Source organism: Rhinolophus hipposideros (genome assembly GCF_964194185.1).
Source record: "Rhinolophus hipposideros genome assembly, chromosome: 6".
Classification (NCBI taxonomy): Eukaryota; Metazoa; Chordata; class Mammalia; order Chiroptera; family Rhinolophidae; genus Rhinolophus; species Rhinolophus hipposideros.
In genome coordinates this window covers 96,792,143-96,811,432 of record NC_138052.1, presented here as the reverse complement: position 1 = coordinate 96,811,432, position 19,290 = coordinate 96,792,143, and the positions used below count along the sequence as shown (strand labels likewise).

At 52.9% G+C, this 19,290-nt stretch overlaps 1 protein-coding gene across 2 annotated transcripts in view; it reads right to left on the bottom strand.

The window, feature by feature from the left end:
* Positions 1-5,617: 5,617 nt before the first annotated feature.
* The window catches only part of SH3BP4 (SH3 domain binding protein 4), an 80,216-nt gene continuing 66,543 nt past the window's right edge, over positions 5,618-19,290 (bottom strand). For both annotated transcript variants that reach the window (XM_081051868.1, XM_081051869.1), the window contains 3 exons: positions 16,662-19,024; positions 8,439-8,627; positions 5,618-7,663 (listed from right to left, as the gene is read on the bottom strand). In XM_081051868.1, coding sequence (XP_080907994.1) covers positions 7,439-7,663; positions 8,439-8,627; positions 16,662-19,024 — 2,777 coding nt within the window. In that variant the 3' untranslated portion in view covers positions 5,618-7,438. The remainder of the gene's footprint in view (positions 7,664-8,438; positions 8,628-16,661; positions 19,025-19,290) is intronic.

Below are 19,290 nucleotides of genomic sequence, written 5' to 3'. Positions count from 1 at the left end.
CCAGTCTGGTGGTTCTTTTGCTGCCCCCCCACCACAAAGGGAAAATTACATTGAAAGTTGTAGTATATAATACATACAACATGAGTATACAGGTATTTTTTTAAGTAAACCTATGGAAATGGGAAATTAAGAAAATTAAGAAATGATATTTAAACAGTCATAGACACAACCAATTGATTTCTTCAAGTTCCCTTTCTCCCCCATTAGGTCGAATATCAGAGCAGCAAAGCTTTAAAATAACATTCTTGCCAACCTGGAGCAGAAAATAATAATACAAGCAATTAAAAACCAGGGATACAGGAAATCTGGGTGATTCAATTTCCTTAGGGTGAGTTTTTAATTGTTTTTAATAAGGGACAGAAATTGCATCATTATTTTTATTAATCTCTAACTAAACATTAGCATTTCCTTCAAGTATGCATGTAGCCAAGGATCCTCTGTGATATTACAAATGCCTTGATTTTCACAATAATCTCTAGATCTCAGATGATTTTTATATCCATTAACATTTTTTGCGACAGTGTTTTCCCTACAGAGACTATGATGGATATGAAATCTACTACTATATTGCGTTCTTTAATGCATAGAGAGCACATATATCACTACACCACAATTTCTTTTTCTAAGGATTTTATTGGGGAAGGGGAACAGGACTTTATTGGGCAACAGTGTGTACTTTCAGGACTTTTTCCAAGTCAAGTTGTTGTCCTTTCAGTCTTAGTTGTGGAGGGCGCAGCTCAGCTCCAGGTCCAGTTGCCGTTGCTAGTTGCAGGGGGCACAGCCCACCATCCCTTGCGGGAGTCGAGGAATCGAATCAGCAACCTTGTGGTTGAGAGCCCACTGGCCCACGTGGGAATCGAACAGGCAGCCTTCGGCATTAGGAGCATGGAGCTCCAATCGCACCGGGCCGGCCCACTACACCACAATTTAAAACTATCTTTTGGTGACTGCATGTCAATATCATTGCTTTGGTTTGTGACCCCAGGCTTATTTTATGTGTGTACATCATTCTGAGGCGCCTACGGGCTTTACCAAGATACCGAAAGGGCGTCCATGGCATGAAAAGAGTGAAGAACCCTGAATCTCACTCCACCCCTAACTCTAATCCCTATTTGTCATAACCAGACACTGGGAGTGCAGGGAACTGGGACTATAAATTTTTTTTTCACATGAAAAAAATTGTGATGAAATATACATGGCGGAAGTTTGCCGTCTGAACCATTTTTCAGTGGTTCACTTCAGTTTAGTAGTGCCAGGCACATCCATATTGTACAGGAATCCAGGCTGAGCTCTTTGGATGGAAATGACTGGGTCTTAAAAAGGAAAACATTGTTTATATGTCAATTACACCTCAGTCAGTCATGCTGAAATTTGTTTAATAAAGGGAAATTTTAGCTAAGTGCAACTATTTTAAATACTTAGGATTTTAGGGAAATGGGCACAAAACAGTAATGCCTATCTTGCACATACATTTCAGAAGCCATCTGTGAAGGCGGGAGTGGAGGGACAGCCCATCTCACCCCATCCCAGAGCACAGCTGTCTGTGGTACTGCCCTGCTTTGGCTTCGGGCATTTGCTCCTCATGCAATGGCTAGCATGCTGTTTTCTGCTTTTAATGCTATTTCTGAAGTGGCATGCGGGCACACCTGGGGGTGGACAGAACTGGGGACTGGCCTCGGTGCCAGCTGGGCTTGTTTGCTCTCCCTGAGCCTCCATTGACCCATTGTGGGGACAAAGCCCCAAAAAGCAATTTCCAGGCTCTCGGCCTCACATAGAAAGGTGCTGGCTCGGGTAGTAAATGGCCATCAACTGTGATCAGATGGCCAGCAGCTGTGTCTAGTTGGCCGTCAGCTGTAACCCGTAAGCCATTGGCCACTAACATAACTGCTGTGGCTAAGCTAGCAGAAGAATGGGGGCTAGCAAGAAGATGGTGGCTGGCAAGTGCAGACTGCTGTTAGGCAGATTATGCAGATCCTGCTTCCTGTGTCTCCAGTCCAGCCGCCAGCAAGAATATATTGGTTTGACTCCCCTATCTATGGCTCCGTGGGTGTTCCTTTTTGGTCTTACCGTGTCCTGCGTTCTTATGGGGGGAGCGGGAGCAGAGACCCCACCGGACGCCCTGCACGACAAATGGCGCAGCGAGCAGGGTCCCCCGCATGACACCCATCTTTGCTTTCGTAGACTGCAGGTGCAGAGCAACCCCGGGGCACTTGGTGACACTCCCCCCCCCCCAAAATCAGGTTATTTCTGACTGTTTTGGATGTGAGTCCATTCCAATCTATTTTATGTAAAAGCAAATTTATCACAGCATAAAGCATGGATCAGATTGACAGCATTTCCCTCATCAGGAAATGAATCATTAAGAAATGGAATTGCTTTTGGTGTACACTTCACTGAGTCTCACCCCTACCATGTGTTCCTCTTTGGACCCTCCGTAAAATGGCAGTGGGTTTTGATGCACTCATTGCTGGGCAGGTTTTCACTTATTTTTTACATTGGCTGTAAACACAGCGTGAAGTTTATTCTCTCCTGATAGCCAGAGCCATCGGCACTCTGAAATGCATTTCCATTGCAGAGATATATGGTCAATTCCCTCACGCAACACTTACTCCATCAGGCTTTGGGGATTCAGCAATGACTTTAGACATGATTGCTGCTCTCAAAGGGCTCAGCGTGCCAGCTGATGGAAGAAAGGTGTTACAGCTTGGGAGACAGCTCAGAAAAAGGGAGGTTGAGAAGGGAAGACGGTCAGGTGGTTCCGGTTGTCAGACCACACAGAGGGAAGCAAGAGGGTCTCTGGGTCTCTCTTGTACCCCATGGATAGGGGAGCAGAGAGATAGCGAGCAGGTGTCCTGGGTGGGGGGAGCGTGTGACAATAGCTTGGTAGAAAAAAGGAGTGAGAGCAAAGGGAGAAGGTGTAAGTTGTAAGACATGGCAGTACTGGTCATGGCAGGAGGAGTAGTTGGGATACCTACAGGCTGCTGGATCTGGTGACCACCGGTGGGGAAGATCCCAGGACCACGCCTGGCCTTCGCTGCTGTGGCCAGGTGACATGAGACTACTCAGAGGGGAAGGGGCTGATCACAAAGTAAACAATTTCTCGCACGCCCCATTTGATAAGACTGCACAACAATGATCCGGTGAAGACCAAGGCGGGAATTAATCACGGGCAAAACTGCTCTTCTTGGGAAATCAAAGCACAGTTTTTTCCAACTAAATCTTTTCCCTGAATGTTTGGTCCTCAAGAACACCTACCAAGACCATAGCTTTATATGCAAATTGTTATTATCAATGTCAAAATCAACTTCGATAAAGGACTGGGGATCTCAACGGAGCTTCTTGGACTGGCCTAGAGAACATTCAGTACAACAGTTGTTCATATTCAGACTGGTACCTACCCATTCTGGATTTGCACAGGCCAAGAAAAAGAGTGTGACTAGATTCTTCTTATCTTTACCTGATATAATTCAGATGTGGTAGGGACGTTTCCCTTTCAAGAGCAAACCCCTCTCCCCTCCAGCTTTTATATTATAGTAATAATCTGGCTACGCTCTACCTGAGATTAAAGTCAACAGCCTACTGCTATAACAAATAACCCTCACAGCCTCAGTAACCTGGGGATAAACTAGTCACAATCCAATAGAGATGTCACTGACCAGGAAGCGGTCAGGAACCCGGGACTCTGCTGAGTCCTCCTCATCTTGTAGGCCCTTGGAGTTGTTTCTGTTCCATCGGGAGAGTGGAGAACTGCCCGAAAGCTTCCATGGGCCAGGCTTGATGGCAGCGTATCATTTTTGCTCACATTCCACTAGCAAGGGAGATTGGAAAATACAGTCTACCGTGGTTCTCTCCCTATCTGCTAGGAATATGTTCCAAAACCCCCGGTGGAAGCCTGAAACCACGGATGGTATCAAACCCTATACTGTTTTTTCCTACACATACAGTTATGATCAAGTTTAGTTTACATATTAGGCACAGTAACAGATTGACAGTAACTGAAAAATAGAACAATTATAACAATATATTGTAATAAGTTATGTGAATGTGGCATTGAGGGTTACCTGCACACAAGCACTGTGAGACTGTCCATCTAATCACCGAGACGGCTACTAAGTGACTAACGGGCAGGGAGCATATACAGCCTGGAGACGCTGGACAAAAGGATGGATGATTTACATCCTGGTCACACTGGAGCGAATTTTCATCACACTACTCAGAATGGCTCGCAATTCAAAACTTATGAATGATTTCTGGAATTTTCCATTTAATATTTTCAGCCAGTGGTTGACCTACCCAGAGGGTAACTGAAACCAAGGAAGGCAAAACTGCAGCTGTTTGCTCAGGAAGAAAGTGGGTTTTGGTGAATACTGCAGAGCCTGTCGAAGTGGTTTGCCCTTTTAAGAACAACCTTCCTCTGCCCCTCTGGCTTTTGCATTACCTTGGGTGGAGGGCACCGAGATAGATCAAACTGGATTCCTTCCCCTTTCTCCCAAGCAAGCCACATCCAAAGGCCGTGTGCAGCAGGCAGTTAGGGGTTCAACTGTGTCCCTTGAAAAGATATGTTGACGTCCCAACCCCCAGCTACCTGCGACCTTATTTGGAAATAAGGTCTTTACAGACATAACGAGGTACAGATGAGGTCATCCTCAATTCAGGTGGGACGTCATCCATGACTGGTATCCTTATAAAGAAAGGGAGGTGTGGAGACACACACAGAGGGAAGGCAGCCGTGTGACACCTTGATTTTGGACTTCTGGCCTCCATAACTGTGAAAGAATAAACTTCTGTTGTTTTGAGCCACCCAGTTTGTGGCACTTTGTTATGGCAGCCGCGGGTTTAAAATCCCCACCTCTGCTCTTAGCTGTATGATAGGATCACACTAATGTTTTCCTCAATTGCAAAATGGGTGTGAGGCCTCAGCTGGCAGGACTGGAATGAACGTGGAGACAGAGGGGCTCTCAGAGGCCACCCTCGCTCATCGGACATGCCCCACACCACGGGAGGGGTCAGCCTCTTGTGGTCGCCTGTACCCTCTCTCAGTGCTGTGCTGCACACACCCTGCTCTGCTGGTCTGGTCTGGCTTTGGGCTAGCTCGTTCCTACTCGGCCTTCAGATCTTGGGTTACAGTCACTTTTCAAGGAGGCTTTCCTGAGCCCCAAGCCTCCCACCACCTCTAGGTGGGGCTGGTCTCCATAAGTCACTCCCCCACCTCATTTTCTCCCCGGACAACACAGTATTCCTAGGGCACAAAGAGGGGAGGGCCGGCCCGTGGGAGTCCCGCGTGCTGCAGCTAGTCCCTAGGGACGATGCCTGACACGCAGAAACGGCTCAGTCCTAAACTGCGTATTGTGGGATTGGGAGCACCAGGGACACTGGGCCAAGAAAAAGGCAAGTCACCCATTGCACCCTTTGGGTGCTCTGGGCCACACTGATACCCACTGGTCAGCGAAGACGGAGACCCCTGTTCCACGAGCAATTAAATTATTAGCTAACCCAGCCGTCACACTGTCATCCAGGGGTGACTGTTAGGGGAGGAGCCATTGTCCTGTGCACAGACACTTACACTATAGGTCGTATTTCAAGTTTGGTTGGGTATGGAAAAAACACACACACACTTAATAGGTCAAAATATCCAAATAAAATTTACTGCAACTTTTGTAGGATTTAATTTGTGCTACAAGGCATGTTGCATAGGAAACTATTTTAAGCCCCTGAGGAAAAATATCCATGGTTTAAGGTGCAACTGGTTTTGTTTCTTCTTTGGGGAAAAGGTGAGAGATGATCTCTGGAAAGAACGAAGGCGGACAGTCGAAAAGCAGGGTTTAAGGTTGTTTCGTGATGACTGGGGAATTGTGTATCTTGGTCCTTGCAGCATAATATACATAGTGGTTTTCTTTGTGTGTGTGTGTGTGTGTGTGTGTGTGTGTATTGTTTTTCTAGCCTGTTGATCTTCAGTAAATGAATCAAGAGAGATAAAAGAATGTCTCAGCCCAACAAGGGGTTATGCATTGATTAGACTAAGTAGTTAACATGTTTCGAGAAAGCAGACGAGGAGAATGAGATTTGGGGCCCCAAGTGGCCCAACATCACGTCATACGAGCACAGTGCGTGTCCTGGCACACTCCTGGGGACCAGCTCTGTGGATCCACCAGATATTTCTTCAGTTCTGCTCCTTATTCCTTGTAAGATGTCACGGCTACAGTGCAAGCATAGAACTCAACAAGGCAAGTTGATCTACAACCAGAAAAGTCATCGATACGACACTTTTGCCAAGTCCTAGATTTTACGTGGGAGATGTTTTCATTTTCAGAATGTTCCTCCTGCTCAGATACTCTATATTATAAATAAAAATGGCTTCCTGATACCATCCATTTCCAAGGAGACATGGGACTCAGCAGGAAGGCAGAGGGGTTGAATTTTAGATGAAATGAAGTGGGGTTTGGCAAGTGACAGCAGGCACCCTTGCACACCAGCACAGGGTGTCCTTTGTGGTGAAGTTTCCTTCATACCCACCGGAGGGCGGAGCTCTGCAGGACGCGCTCCCCTGCCCCCAGGGAGAAACTAGACGATGGCATGTTAGCCCGCAGGGACCTCCTCACTCACAGCTGGCACCGTTTCTTTTGAATGACTAACTGCATACAGGAAGGGGCCATGAAGAACTTCCCAGCTGAGTCCTCATCTCAAGGGCACCAATTACTCGTGGGGGACTTAGTGTTGCCCACAAAAAGGTCCACGTGCACCGTGGCTGGTCATTTACTGCACCATGAGGCAAAGGGATGGAAAACAATAACAACAAGAGGGGACAGCAGGACCCAGGACGTTCTCAGGGAGAATGAGCTTGAGCTGTACTGACTGAAAAACCATGGTTCCTATCCGATTTACTCTTTTACGAGGATGGAGTGGAAAAGGTCCAACACTCCAACGAGCATCTTCCAGTGCTAGGTGTTGAAATGCCAAGTGTGCCTGGGAATAAGAAATGCCCCCAGTGACTTTTAAATACATATATACATCTGTCACATAATTTAAAAAGGTCTTTATAGAACATAAAAACCTCAACAGCATCTTCCCCTAAAGTTTTTTTTGTTTTTAATCTTTACGGTCCATTAAAAAAGTTAGATACCACCTTTCGCATTTGTCCCCTCCCCACCATACTTTAAAAAAAGTGACTTTAAATTTAAACGTATACTTAACAAATAGAAAGCTATCTGATTGGCAATGACCTGCAGTAGAAATTCCCTCCAGGCCTCCCCGCCCTGGTAGCGGCGGGTGGAGCGTGGCATGTGGTTGGCCCTGGGGGGCGGCTCTGGCCCGGAGCGACCCTGGATGTGTCTGAGCAGCCGGCCCTCCCTCCCTCCCCCCCCACTCCACGTGACTGCACGGGCATCCAGGACCGTCAGAGGACGCGCGCCCCAGAGCAGCAGCAGGTGGGGGGACCTGTTCAAATCACAAAGTCGTCCTGGTCCGCAGGACTGAAGGCGGCCGCTCTCAGAATGTCCAGGGAGTTCACCAGAATCAGGGTGCCCGTGAGGTGTTTCCAGCGCTTGGTGATGGGGTTCTTCATTCTGTCCAGGCCTGTGTGCAGCTCCTGGATGACATCCCGGTAGCTGTCCCCGACCTGGTGGCTCCAGGTTAGTAAAAAGTCATACGCGGGTTTCCACATGGCCTGGATGGTGGAGTCGTCCAAAACAAAGGGAAGGGGAGAGGAAAAAGGTTAGAGGACAGTAAGAGATTCAATCCCATTACCTGCTCCAGTTCCTCGGCTCATTATTTTATGCTACTCTTTTAAAAAAGAGGAAAACAGATACAAAGAAACAGGTGGAACCGTCTGTCCCAGGCCAGCACATTCCTAGGACAATGCCACATGCGCGATACTAGCAGCTATGTAGCACATGGCGTCCGAACAAACAAAAGACTTCTCTCCTGACAATCCCTGCGGCCCTTTTAATCTGTGTCATTTATTTAGAAGTTCACCATGTTAATAAAGGACACCCTTACACTTGGGACTTCCTGCTTCCTAGGTCTCTGGGAGCGTAAAGCGACCTCCACACACAAGTGAGAGAAGAGTCTCTGAGTAAGAACCCGGCCAGCCCTGGCCCGTACACCCCAGGTATCCAGCAGGGTCCTGGGTAGAGACCCAGAGCAGAGCTGATCTCACAGGGTTCCGCTCGTGCGTTATTCAATCGGAATGAAGATGGGGATTAGCCAGGGATGGGCGGTTCTGCCCATGCGGTTCCAACTTGCCATTTCCTGGCAGAGTCAGAGTGGGACTCACAATTGTCCACCCCAAGAAGGGTGAGACCAGGCCCTGCTCAGGGAGAGCCGGCTGTGTGCTGGGCATACGCGCTCCCACTCAGCTCATTCTGTCCTCGTAAAAACGCTCTCAAGTAGACACTGCTGCGATTGCATCTCCCAGGCGGAGGGACACGGCCCCTGCTCACCTCGCTGTCCACCACCCCGTTCCTGTCCCGGTGGGGAGACTCGTACGCGTCCATCTGCTGCTTGGACACCTTGGCCAGCTTCTCGGCCAGCTCCCTCCAGCGCTGCGCCACCTCGACGGCCGTGGTTAGGAGCACGAAGTCCTGGATGAGTCTGACCACCAGGCCCTGGCAGTCCAACTTCAGTAAGGCCTGCGGAGGAACGAGCAGGGTGAGAGGCAGCAGCGAGGGTGGCCCTGGCTGCCCGCGGAGTTCCCTTTCCGGGCAGAGGCAAGTGCTGGGAGGCCCAGGAAATGCCCCCGGACCCCAGCTCCACCGCGACTCCCGGGATGCGGGGTAAGCCATGATTTGCAGGGTGGACAGGGTTTACCAGTGTCCTCCTTCAAAACCTGTGTCCACCTGGAACCTCAGGATGTGACCGTATATGGAAGTAGGGTCTTCGCAGACGTGATTAGTTAAAATTAGGTCGTACTGGATTGGAATGGGCCCCTCCTCCAATGACTGGTGTGCTTACAAAAAGAGAAACAGAGAGAGACCGAGGGAAGAAGTGCAGGTAAGGACAGAGGCGGAGATGGGCTGAGGCGGCCACGACACTGCAGCAGCCAGGAGCCGGGACAGAGGCACAGGCCGGACCCCCCTCACCCACAGCCTCCAGAAAGGAACTGACCCTGCCGGCACCTCCAGAACCGTGGGAGGATAAACTGCTGTTGTTTCGAGCCTCCCTGTTGGTGCTGCTTTGCGACGGCAACCCCAGGACACAAAAACACAGGCAACCCCAGGACACAAAAACACAGGCTGAGTGTGGATGACCGGTGTTCATTCTGCTCCCACCCCCAATGGGGCAACTGAGAGCAAATGATGCTCTTGGCTAAGAGAGACGGCCTGGCCTGGGCCCCAGGGGGTGAGCTGGACCTGCCGAGTGTGACCGCTGACTCGGCCAGAGGGAGCGCTCCACGGGCACGGAGCGGCGGGTGCCAGACTCACATCAGGGTCTGCAGCTCTGACTGAGACCAGGGGCTCAGGTCTGCGGGACACAGTGCAGGCCCCCATGGAGGGGAGAATAAAGAAAGCAGAAGAGGTCTAAGGCTGCAACAGGGCATACCACCAAGAGGCTGTCTGTCAAGGTCGCAGGAACTTTCCAGTGCCCTCTAAGGACAGGGGTCATTAACTATGGAGGGAACAGGGGGGGGTAGGACTGCCAATCACCCCGGGAAGGAGGGAACGGCACAGCCCTGCTCAAGGCCCTGCTCCGCCCTGCCAAGCACGCGGCCGTCTTGGGACTTGACTCCTTTCTAGGAAAGGGCAGGCTTCCACACACAAGGCCCCACCGCCTGATGTATTCAGTGCAGCTTCATCATTTCCGGCATAAAGAAACGCAACCAAAGCAGCTGCACAAACCAGCAGCTCCGTTGGTCTGCACACGCGAGATGTATATGGGTTGTCACCCCACTTACATGTAGCTGCTGGGTGTCACGTAAGTGGGTCTGGAGTGACCCTAATTATGGATGAGGCCAGCACGGTTAGCATGCGGCTTTGAGGTGGCCAGGAAGTCATCACCAACAGGACCCCAGGAGGGCAGGAGAGCGCGTGCTGGAAGTCACTGTCCTGTACCATGGAAGGCTCGTCCCACCCCCACTCTCGTCCACGGAGCCTCTAACACCCAGCACACCCCGACGATGGGAAAAGACGTGGCTTCCTGGGCAGCGGGCCTCCGAGGCGCCCCTGGAGATGGTCCCTGACACTCCCTTGGGACTTTGGATAGGTAAGGATGAGACCAAGGAGATGTAGGAGCAGAAGCGGTCACCTGGCCTGGCGTTCTCGCCGTCCCTCAACCCTCTGCCCCAGCACCTCATGTCAGTCACTTCAGGACCCCACAGATAAGGTGTTACAAGCAACAAGCCAACAGCCCCACCCCCACTGAGCCAAACACACAGCTCCCGCAGGTTCTCTGCTACTGGTTCTGGGAAGAGGCGGCAGCCCGAGTCAGTGTTACAATGTGCCGGACTGCTTTCTTTCCAAGAGAACCGCTATTTTAGACTAAGCTCCCTAATCCATATTTTATGTTTTCTTGGGGGAGCCTAACAACACGAAGGAGCAATGACTTCTCTGGTAAGAGCATTAGCTGGGCTGGGTGACTCAAAAACCTTTCAGCTAGACACCCCAGCTGGCCCCTCAATGCCTGCGATTTAAAACACGAGTGACGGTGACAGATTACTCTGATGCCGCCCTGGATCAGACCGGTTGGCAACTAGCTCTACATGGGGCAGGCCGGAAGGGAGCTGGGGGACCACATGGTCCTTTACTGGGTCTGTTTTTTTAATAAGTTACTATTACTGAGTACTTCCAGTGAGCGGGACACTGGGCTCACCCACAGCTCAGAACCCAACAGGAGGCAGGTGCCTAACTCACCTCGTTTTGCAGGTTAAGCTGAGAAGGGGACGTGAGGGGCTCCCACACCCGCTGAGAATCAGAGCCAGACCCTCCAGGCAGCCCGGCCCCAGCTCTTACCACTGTGTGGGCCGCACGCTGTCTGTGTTAGACACCTGCAGACTCCACGTGGCTGCCCAGGGCCCTCCCAGCTTGAGGTGACAGGGGTGGAGGGAGATCCAGACCTCTTGGTCCTCAGGCCAATGGCCTTTCCAGCTCTGTAGGCACCACGTGACATCAAAAACTGGCCTGGGTTACGTTTCATTGCAACTTCTGATATTTTAACACATGATGTTTCCATTTTGAATTTTGATATATTCAAGTGAAGTTGTTTAAAAAACTTCAGGGTTTACTAGCTTTGAATTTCAGGAGATATAAAGAGTGCCTACATATGTGTTTGTGTGCACGGGGGAGGGATATGTGATAAATTGGTGAAATTTCTGATTTAGATTCTTTTGGTGTGGAGTGGTTTAAGCCCAGACCCACGAGCCAGGCAGGCCTCCCTCCAGCCACGCTGGCTGTCCTGAGAGGGCGTGCTGGTGGAGCACAGGACTCACAAGGCAAACGCGTGTGTGCTCAGCTGCCTGCCTCAGAGGCGGCCTCGCTTTCTTATACAACACGCCAGTCACCTGCTTCCGGCTCAGGTCATTCCTGGAAGAAACGGTCCAAACCGCTCTCTCCCCAGGGGCTCTGGGCGCAGGACACACAGATTCTGAGAAATGCAAGCTGTTCTCTCTGTCCACCTGTCGACCGTTGGAAACGCGCGCGTGGACCCCGCCTAGGGCAGCCCAGGTGCCACTTTCCTGGAGCAGGAAGGGTGTACGTACTCACACACAGGCATCATTCAGTCCACGTGCTTCAGCAGCAGCACCTGACACTTGCAGGGCCTTTAAAACACTCTTCTGTCGTTCCCAGGCCTTGCTCGCCCCAAAGTGACACTTGCCATGGAGTCAACACGTGTTCTCAACTCCCTGCAGTGGGCCTGCAGCTTCCAGAATATCGTCATGGAACAAGCGCGATGAGCATGCAGGCACACACGGGCGAGGGCATCTGTAAAGGGCAGACGGAAGCCGTACGCCCCTCCCAGACCGAGGACCAACAGCACCTGCCCACACCGAGTGCCCCTGGCCTGCACGGCAGGCACAGAAAGCTACCCATGTACACGCGCGACTAGGAGAGGCAGAATGTGGGACGGCACGTGTGGCCACACCCCCGGGGGCGGAGCAATCACCACGGCATACGCCTCTGGGTCACCTCTGGGAAGACCTCTGCTTCTGCTTTTGCTCTTCAGCACTGCAAAATATCAACGCCAAAGAAGCATGTGCTGTCTTTACAAATAGAAAAATCAATGAGGACTATTTTCATTCCGAAAAAAACAAAACCCAGACGGAGCCAAGCCAGCTGTGCAAACCCAATGACCCCTGCAGCCCCGAAGGTCACTGATGAGAACAAAGGGCATGAAAACAAACAGCCTGTCACCAGCACTGCAGGGCAGGTCCACGATGCAGGTCAGACCGCAGACCCCGGGCCAACCAGCCATCCAAACCCTACCTGCCGGGTGAGGAGGGAAGAAGCGAAGGGCTGGCTGCAGACCGAGCCCCTCTCACTACGGGCTGCCAGGTTTGGAATCAGATGGGGGAGGTAAATGGCCAAGGAATCTATACACAAGTTTGTGAGGGTGTCCCCAACCTGGCAGCCCTTTAACTTGGCCCGCATCTGTCACCTGTCACCTGCCACGTCTGCTAAAAATGAACTGCCCACTTGTTGTCTTAACAAGAGTAAATCCAGGATGACTATTAAAATTAGGTCCCTACCCTCGGGCGTCGTGCTCCTCTGAAGGGAAGACTCGCAGGGCTGAGCACTCGCTGACTGCCTCCTGAGTGGCTCCGACCCTGGGTCGCGGCCAGGAGTAGGGACACAACTGGACTCACAGAAGCAGGGATGCGGGACCCACTGGGACTCCCGTTCACTTCCCCCAAGACACTGAACCCCTCAGTGCCTGTGGGACGAGGAGCAGCACCACTGGCCTATGCGGCTCCAGGCCACCACCCCATCGCCCCACGAACCGTTATTCTTGCCCTGCCCGTGCTCCTCTGCACCCCTGCCCTTGCCCACACGGTGCTCTGAGCTGACAGCCCCTCCCCATGGAGTGGGTACCTGCACGGCCCTCCGGCATCACCCCCAATGTGCCTTTCCCTGGTCCACCCACCCCAAGGAGTTCCTTTTCTTCGGGGCCCATTCCAAGTCGGCCTGGCACTCGCTGACCCTTCATTCCAAGTCTTCCTCGAGTGAATGGTCCGCATCCTTCGAAAGCCCAGTGCCAGCACCCCCAGCACCGCGCAGGCACCAGAGATGTCCAGCAAGCGCCGAGCCAATACCCACTCCTGCTGTCTGCGCCAGCCCTTCCTGGCTGTTAGAAGCAGCAGCCACACACCTGCTGCTCAGCTGTCCCTGTCCTGCCTTTGACAACAGACTGACTTCAAAAGCTCATCAGACGTGTGGTGCCCACTCCAGTGTCTCCCCAGGGGTCCATTCAATGTCCTCTGACCCCCAGGGCTCCCCCCGCCCTGCTCCTGTCCTTGGACTCAGCCCAACATCACCCCTCCCTCCACTTTCAATGGTCTGGGGTATCCTTGGCATTGGATGGCCCTCGTCTGTCACTGACAGGCACAGCTTCTATTGGAGAGCTCGGCGGGCCGGGAACAGAAGGGTCATCCTCCCATAGGGGTCACAAACCATGTGGGTGAGAATGTGCAGACCACCCCAGGAGCCCACGTGTCACACAGGAAGCCTGCAGGACAAGCTCTGATACGGAAACTACGCACTAAAACCACAGAGAGGGAATGGAACCGAAGAACAGAAGCGCCATCTGACCACGGGACGCTGCGTCCAGGTCAGAGTCTCAGCCTGCGCCCGCCCTCCCTCTCTCCCTCCCTCCCTCCCTCCTTCCCTCCCTCCCTCCCTCACCAAATGCCTGAGTGTTTCCTACATGCCAGGGTCCTTTCTCTCGTGGATTCTGCATTCAATTGGTGTAACAGTAAGACACATGAGTACACAAGGCCATTTCGCATTTCAGAAAGTGCCGCGAGACGACAGTCATAGGAATGATGAGATGCAGGCACCCAGAGGCACAAGGTAGCTTTGTCGAGAGTTGTGGGAAAGGTCTGAAAAGATGAGGCTTGAGCTGTCCTACCGGAAGGAGATGAAAAGCCAGCCACGTGAAATCAGAGGTGGGGAAGAGAATTCCAGACAGAGGGAATAGCATGCGCAGAGGCCTGAGGCAGGGGCAGCGAAAAGGCCGGGGTGGCTGGTGTGCAGGGAGCGCGTATGGTCCACGAGAGGGAGGTGGAGGAACGGGCCTCACAGCCTGGGGGCACAGGAAGGGGCCTGACCCATTCTGATGGCAGTGGGCAGACGGGCCACTCTTATTTGATTCCTTTCCTTCCCACCTCCCTGCACATTTGCGGTCCAAAGTCTTCACCCCGTCTAATTCATTTAATCACGGTTTCCAAACCAAGGAATCATTATTAAACAGAAGACTGTCTTCATGACCAGATTTAGGGAAGAGGGGGTCTGGTTGTGACAGGGTGGAGGGGGGCAGGTTAGATCCATGCTCCCTGATTTCTAAGTCCCTGGAAATAAAACACCTGGTTTCCAGGGACTCCTCAGACACGCTGGGATACGTCAGTCTGTGGTTTCTAGAAGTTTGGCCAACCATTCAAATCTGCTGCTAAGAGATGATGAGGAGATAGTAACCTTGCAAAACCGGTTTCACTTCAGCACCACAAGTCTAACCTTGCCTCAGGCCATGCTCCTGCCAAGATCAAGTTTCATTTCCTCCTCTCTGGGAGTCTGGGAGCCACTGGGGGTGTGGGGCTGGCAGGGGTGGAGGGTGTGGGGCTGGCAGCGGAGGAGGGTGTGGGGCTGGCAGGGGTGGAGGGTGTGGGGCTGGCAGAGGAGGAGGGTGTGGGGCTGGCAGGGGTGGAGGGAGGGCCCAGCCACACACACACTAACCTAGGGAGGCCAACCAAAGAATCTGCTCTCAGAGAAAGACCCCCAAGTTGAACAAAAAGAGCAATCATGTAAGTCTTCTGAAAAGAAATGAGGAAATGGAAGGAAAAGCCACCTCCTCAGACATTTTTCCATAGCTGGGAAGGCGCTGCTCAGGTTGGTTCATTTTCACCTGCGCCCAGAATGGGCAAGCGTTTTTTTAGCTGTAACGAAGGCACAATGGATACTGTTGACGCTCCATTGAAAGCACGATTCCACTATTGATGGAGAATCCCAGCCTGAGGCTGGAGAGAGGGAAGCGCATTCCCCACCCTCTGTGCCAGGTCCATCCATGGAGCTCAGGCCTGACACGAGCTTTCAGGAACGATTTTATAGGCGGGCCAGCGAGGTGTGCCATGAAGGGAGTCCTCACTGTGGGGGGCCCACACCTTGTCTAGGGGATTCCCTGCTGCCTCTGCTCACCCCAAGCCATGGCAACCCCGTGTCCTCTCCAGTACAGCTGCCATCACAGATGCCACAAAAACCTCCTGGTTGCCAGGGTCACTTCTCTACCCGCCGCCACTGAAAGTTTCCAGCTCCTTCCTCTGGGCAACGTCAGGTTCTCACTCCGCTCCACGCGCCTGGCACGTTAGATTGCTGTGGGCCACTGCCAAGGGGTCTTCCTTCACGCTCCGCTCCCTCCCAGGCTGCTGCACACACTCCCTGCAGCAGTGGCCATGCCACAGGGCACAGTACCCGCCTGTCCCCTGGATCCAGGGGGCGGCAGAGAAACGTGTGTGCAGTAGGTCAACACCAGGCTGACCCGTTCCAAGAGGCACTCACACCAAATGGCAGGTACTGAGGGGAGTAGACGTGGCAGAAACGGCACCAAAAGTTACAAAAGTGAGGAGGCAAAAAAGGCGGTCTGTAGTCGGTGGAACAAGGAAGAAAAGCATCGAACCAAGTCCCACAGGTTTTCCCACAGGAACAAAAACTAGAGATGTGTCCTTATCAGGAGGATGGGGAGGGAGCTGAGATGGCTTCTAGCCTAGAAAGAAGTCGGTAGAGAATGTCCAGCAGACTCAATGACAGATGCCAAGAGGACCTTTTGAAGCTTCTCCAAGGTCACTACCAGAGCATAACCAACTTGTGAGAGTGGGGTTGCCTGTGGGGTGTGGGACTGGGGCAGAGCCAGGCCTGCTGGAGCAGTGAAGGGTCCAGCGCGTGCTTCCCAGTGGGCCGGTGGACCAGGGTGCCTACGTAATGTGACACCAACTTCCCCCTTTTACTTCTTAGGATTCCAGTTCCCGGTTGCGCTGGCAACACAGAGGCTGTCGTCACCCCCGACGTGAACACACACAAGAGGAGGAAGAGGAAACAGTAACGCAGAGACATGTGGAAGCCTTCGGTGCGACACACAGAGGAAAACTCACATCGAAATAAAGACAGACTTTGGGGCAGTGGTTCTTAAAATTTCTGAGTCATAGATCCTGTTGGGAATTTGATGAAAGTATAAACCTTAAACAGAGCCAATTGGAGCACTGGGCCCCCTGATGTCCCCATCCTACTGGGAATGAGGAGACCCATTCTGACACCTGTGAGGGGCTCACAAATGCAGTGGGAAAAGAGACTGGAATGACCCTCACAGGCCCCCAGTTGCATGCTTAAAACCCGCCCATGTATTTCAGAAGCAAAGATGAGCCCAGACAGTGGTCCGGGTTCACTAAACCACAGCTGTGCCCACGTGGGTTAGGAAAACGCTGGATTTCGACCCCTCCGCCCCGGATGCAAATCCCGCGGGGCACTTACCATCATGAGCTCCTTCTGGAAGGACTTGCGGTCTTTGTTCTCCGTGTTGTTACAGTCCTCCTTCAGCTTCTCCAGCACAGATGCCACCCGCTCAGGCTCACTGTCCAGCTCCGCTCGGCAGAAAAAGGTGAGCGGGAGGTTCCCATAGCCCAAGGCGTCGGCGAAGGAGCGCCAGCTGCTGATGTTCTCCATGAGCAGCGTCCGGACGGAGGCGTAAATGTAGGTGAGGAACTTGCACGGCCGCAGGATTTGCTCCAGCAGCAGCGTTGTGCTCAGCTCGGGCCCGGACAGCAGGCTGGGCCTGGCCTTGCCCACCACGAGCACGTTCTTGGCATGCACCAGGCCCACCTTCCCCTGGTGGTAGCCGATGTACCACTCCTTGGTCCATAGCTGCCCCTTCAGCCGGATCTTCTCTTCGCTGAGCAGGGCGATGGCGTCGCCCTTCTTGTACTCCAGCAGGTAGTGGTTCTTGCTCTGCCGGACCACGGTCTTGAGCAGCTTGCCGAACTTGAGGCTGGATACCGGGCGGTCCTGAAAAGTCGGGTACTTGGTACTGACAGCGAATGGGGACAGAATGATTTTCCCGACCTCGTTCTTCTTGAGAAACCGTCTCTGCCCGGACGGCTTGACGGCACTTTTGGGGGGTGGCTGAGGAGTCTGGACGCAGAACTGGGTCAGGATGGCCTCTTGGTCGTCTTTCACCTGGACCCTCAAGGTGAAGTCGGAGAGCTCGCTGGGGTTCTGGCAGGTGATGGGGAAGATGAGACGGCTCACCTTGCCCAGCTTCACCTGGAAGCCCCTCACGACTTTGGCCTGTTCACCGGCTTTGACCTCATAATTGGTCATATTGGAAAACATGCAGACTTGGAGGTCCTGGGGCCGGGACAAGACGAACTGGTGCTTGCCCCAGAGCTGCAGGGCCACTGGGGCAGGGCTGGGGGCCTGACGGGTGACCTCACTGACCAGGAGAGTCTTTGGGGCACAATCGTGCCCAAAAATGGTCACCACGGTCTTGAAGGATGGGTGAATGTGTTTGGGGCCGTAGAGACCCACTGTGACTTTTTTATTGATGAAGTCCCACACGGTGGAAGGGTAGAGAATGTTCGGGCCGTGGGCCACAATGGCCAGGTACATACAGGGCTCCAGGTTGTCCAGATGCACCTGGACCGTGTCCCCATAGCTGTAGGTGAGTGGGATGGGGACATACGGCCCTTCCTTTAAGTCGCTCCTCAGGCACTGGAGGCCCACTGTGCTTTTGCTAAAAATGTCATTTTTCACCTCGGCTGAAACTTTCATCTCCAAGATGATAAAGGTTTTCACCTCCAGGGTGCTCAGCTTCACCTCCAGCACTGGGCTGACGCTGCTGCACTTGTCACTGTTGAGTTCCAAGGGGGGGTCCAGCAGCGCTTTCATGGCGATCTGCTGCGTGTCCCCTGGAGCCACGTGGCCCTCGGGCACATGGATACTGATGCTAGTATCAGGTAGCTGCACAGAGCCCCCGGAACTATCCAGCTTGCACACAATGTTTGTTTCCACGGCTTGTGTCTGGCCCCACCCGGGGCTTTGGCCCAGCAAGTCCAAGTCGTGGCAAGACCGGGCCAGCTTCCGGTGGCTCAGCCAGGCAGCTCGGAAGTCCTCCCGGCTCTGGAATTGCTCGGGGGCCGGTGACTTCAAGCCCGTGAAAAACCCCGAGGACGTGGGCGCATCAGACTTGGCTTGGAGCACAGAGAGCTCCGACAGACTGTAGGAACGTTTGCTTCTGAAGAACGGGTTGTCCCGCTTGCTGGGCGGCTCGGCGTGGAGTTGATTTGTGGCCGGCAGCTCATCTAAAATGTTACCGGTGCTGCTGCTCGTAGTGGCCAGACTGGACTCAGTGAAGGAAGATGGGCCGGTATCAAAGAGCAGTAAATCCACAGTACTTCTGGGCCCCAGCTCATCCACGCCGGGCATTGCCGGCACGTTCCCATTCAGAAATGGGTTTGTTTGGACCCCATTCCAGAAAGGGTTGTTACTGTAGGTTTTGCCGGGTCCCTTCTTGTCATCCATCCACCCTCCGAGCAAATCTAACTCCTTGGCTAGTTCGTCTGGGCTGTCGGGAAGATTGTCAATCATCCCACTGTCACTTAAGGTGGAGTTCCGGTAGTTTAAGGGCTGCACATAGGAGGACGGGATGTAGCCCATCTCTGTAGTGTTGTGCGCATACCACCACTCCCCACCTGACGTGTCCAAGACGTAGAGATGGTCACCCTTGGAGAACTTCAGGGTGGTGAAGTTGTTGGGGCAGTAGTCCTTGATTGCGATCACTTCCTTTGCATTTCCAAAAGGTGTGGGATTGTCTCCTAGCAAGGCACTGGGAGAAGGCACTGCGCGAAACACAAACAAAGAACAGAAGGTGAGGACATGGCCGGCGGGGTTGCAGGACACTGTCCAAAACCAGGTGGCCTAAGAAACAAACCCCAGCAGACGCGGGCAGGGAGCCGGGCAAGTAACTCACAGAAACCAACCAAAGTGAAATCTGCTGTGTAATTCTCTGGCCGACAAACTGATGAGCCCACGGGTGCTTGAGCACATGCCATCACGTCTCCGTGTGACACTCGAGTCAGGGGAGGCCACGCAGGAAGTGTCTCCA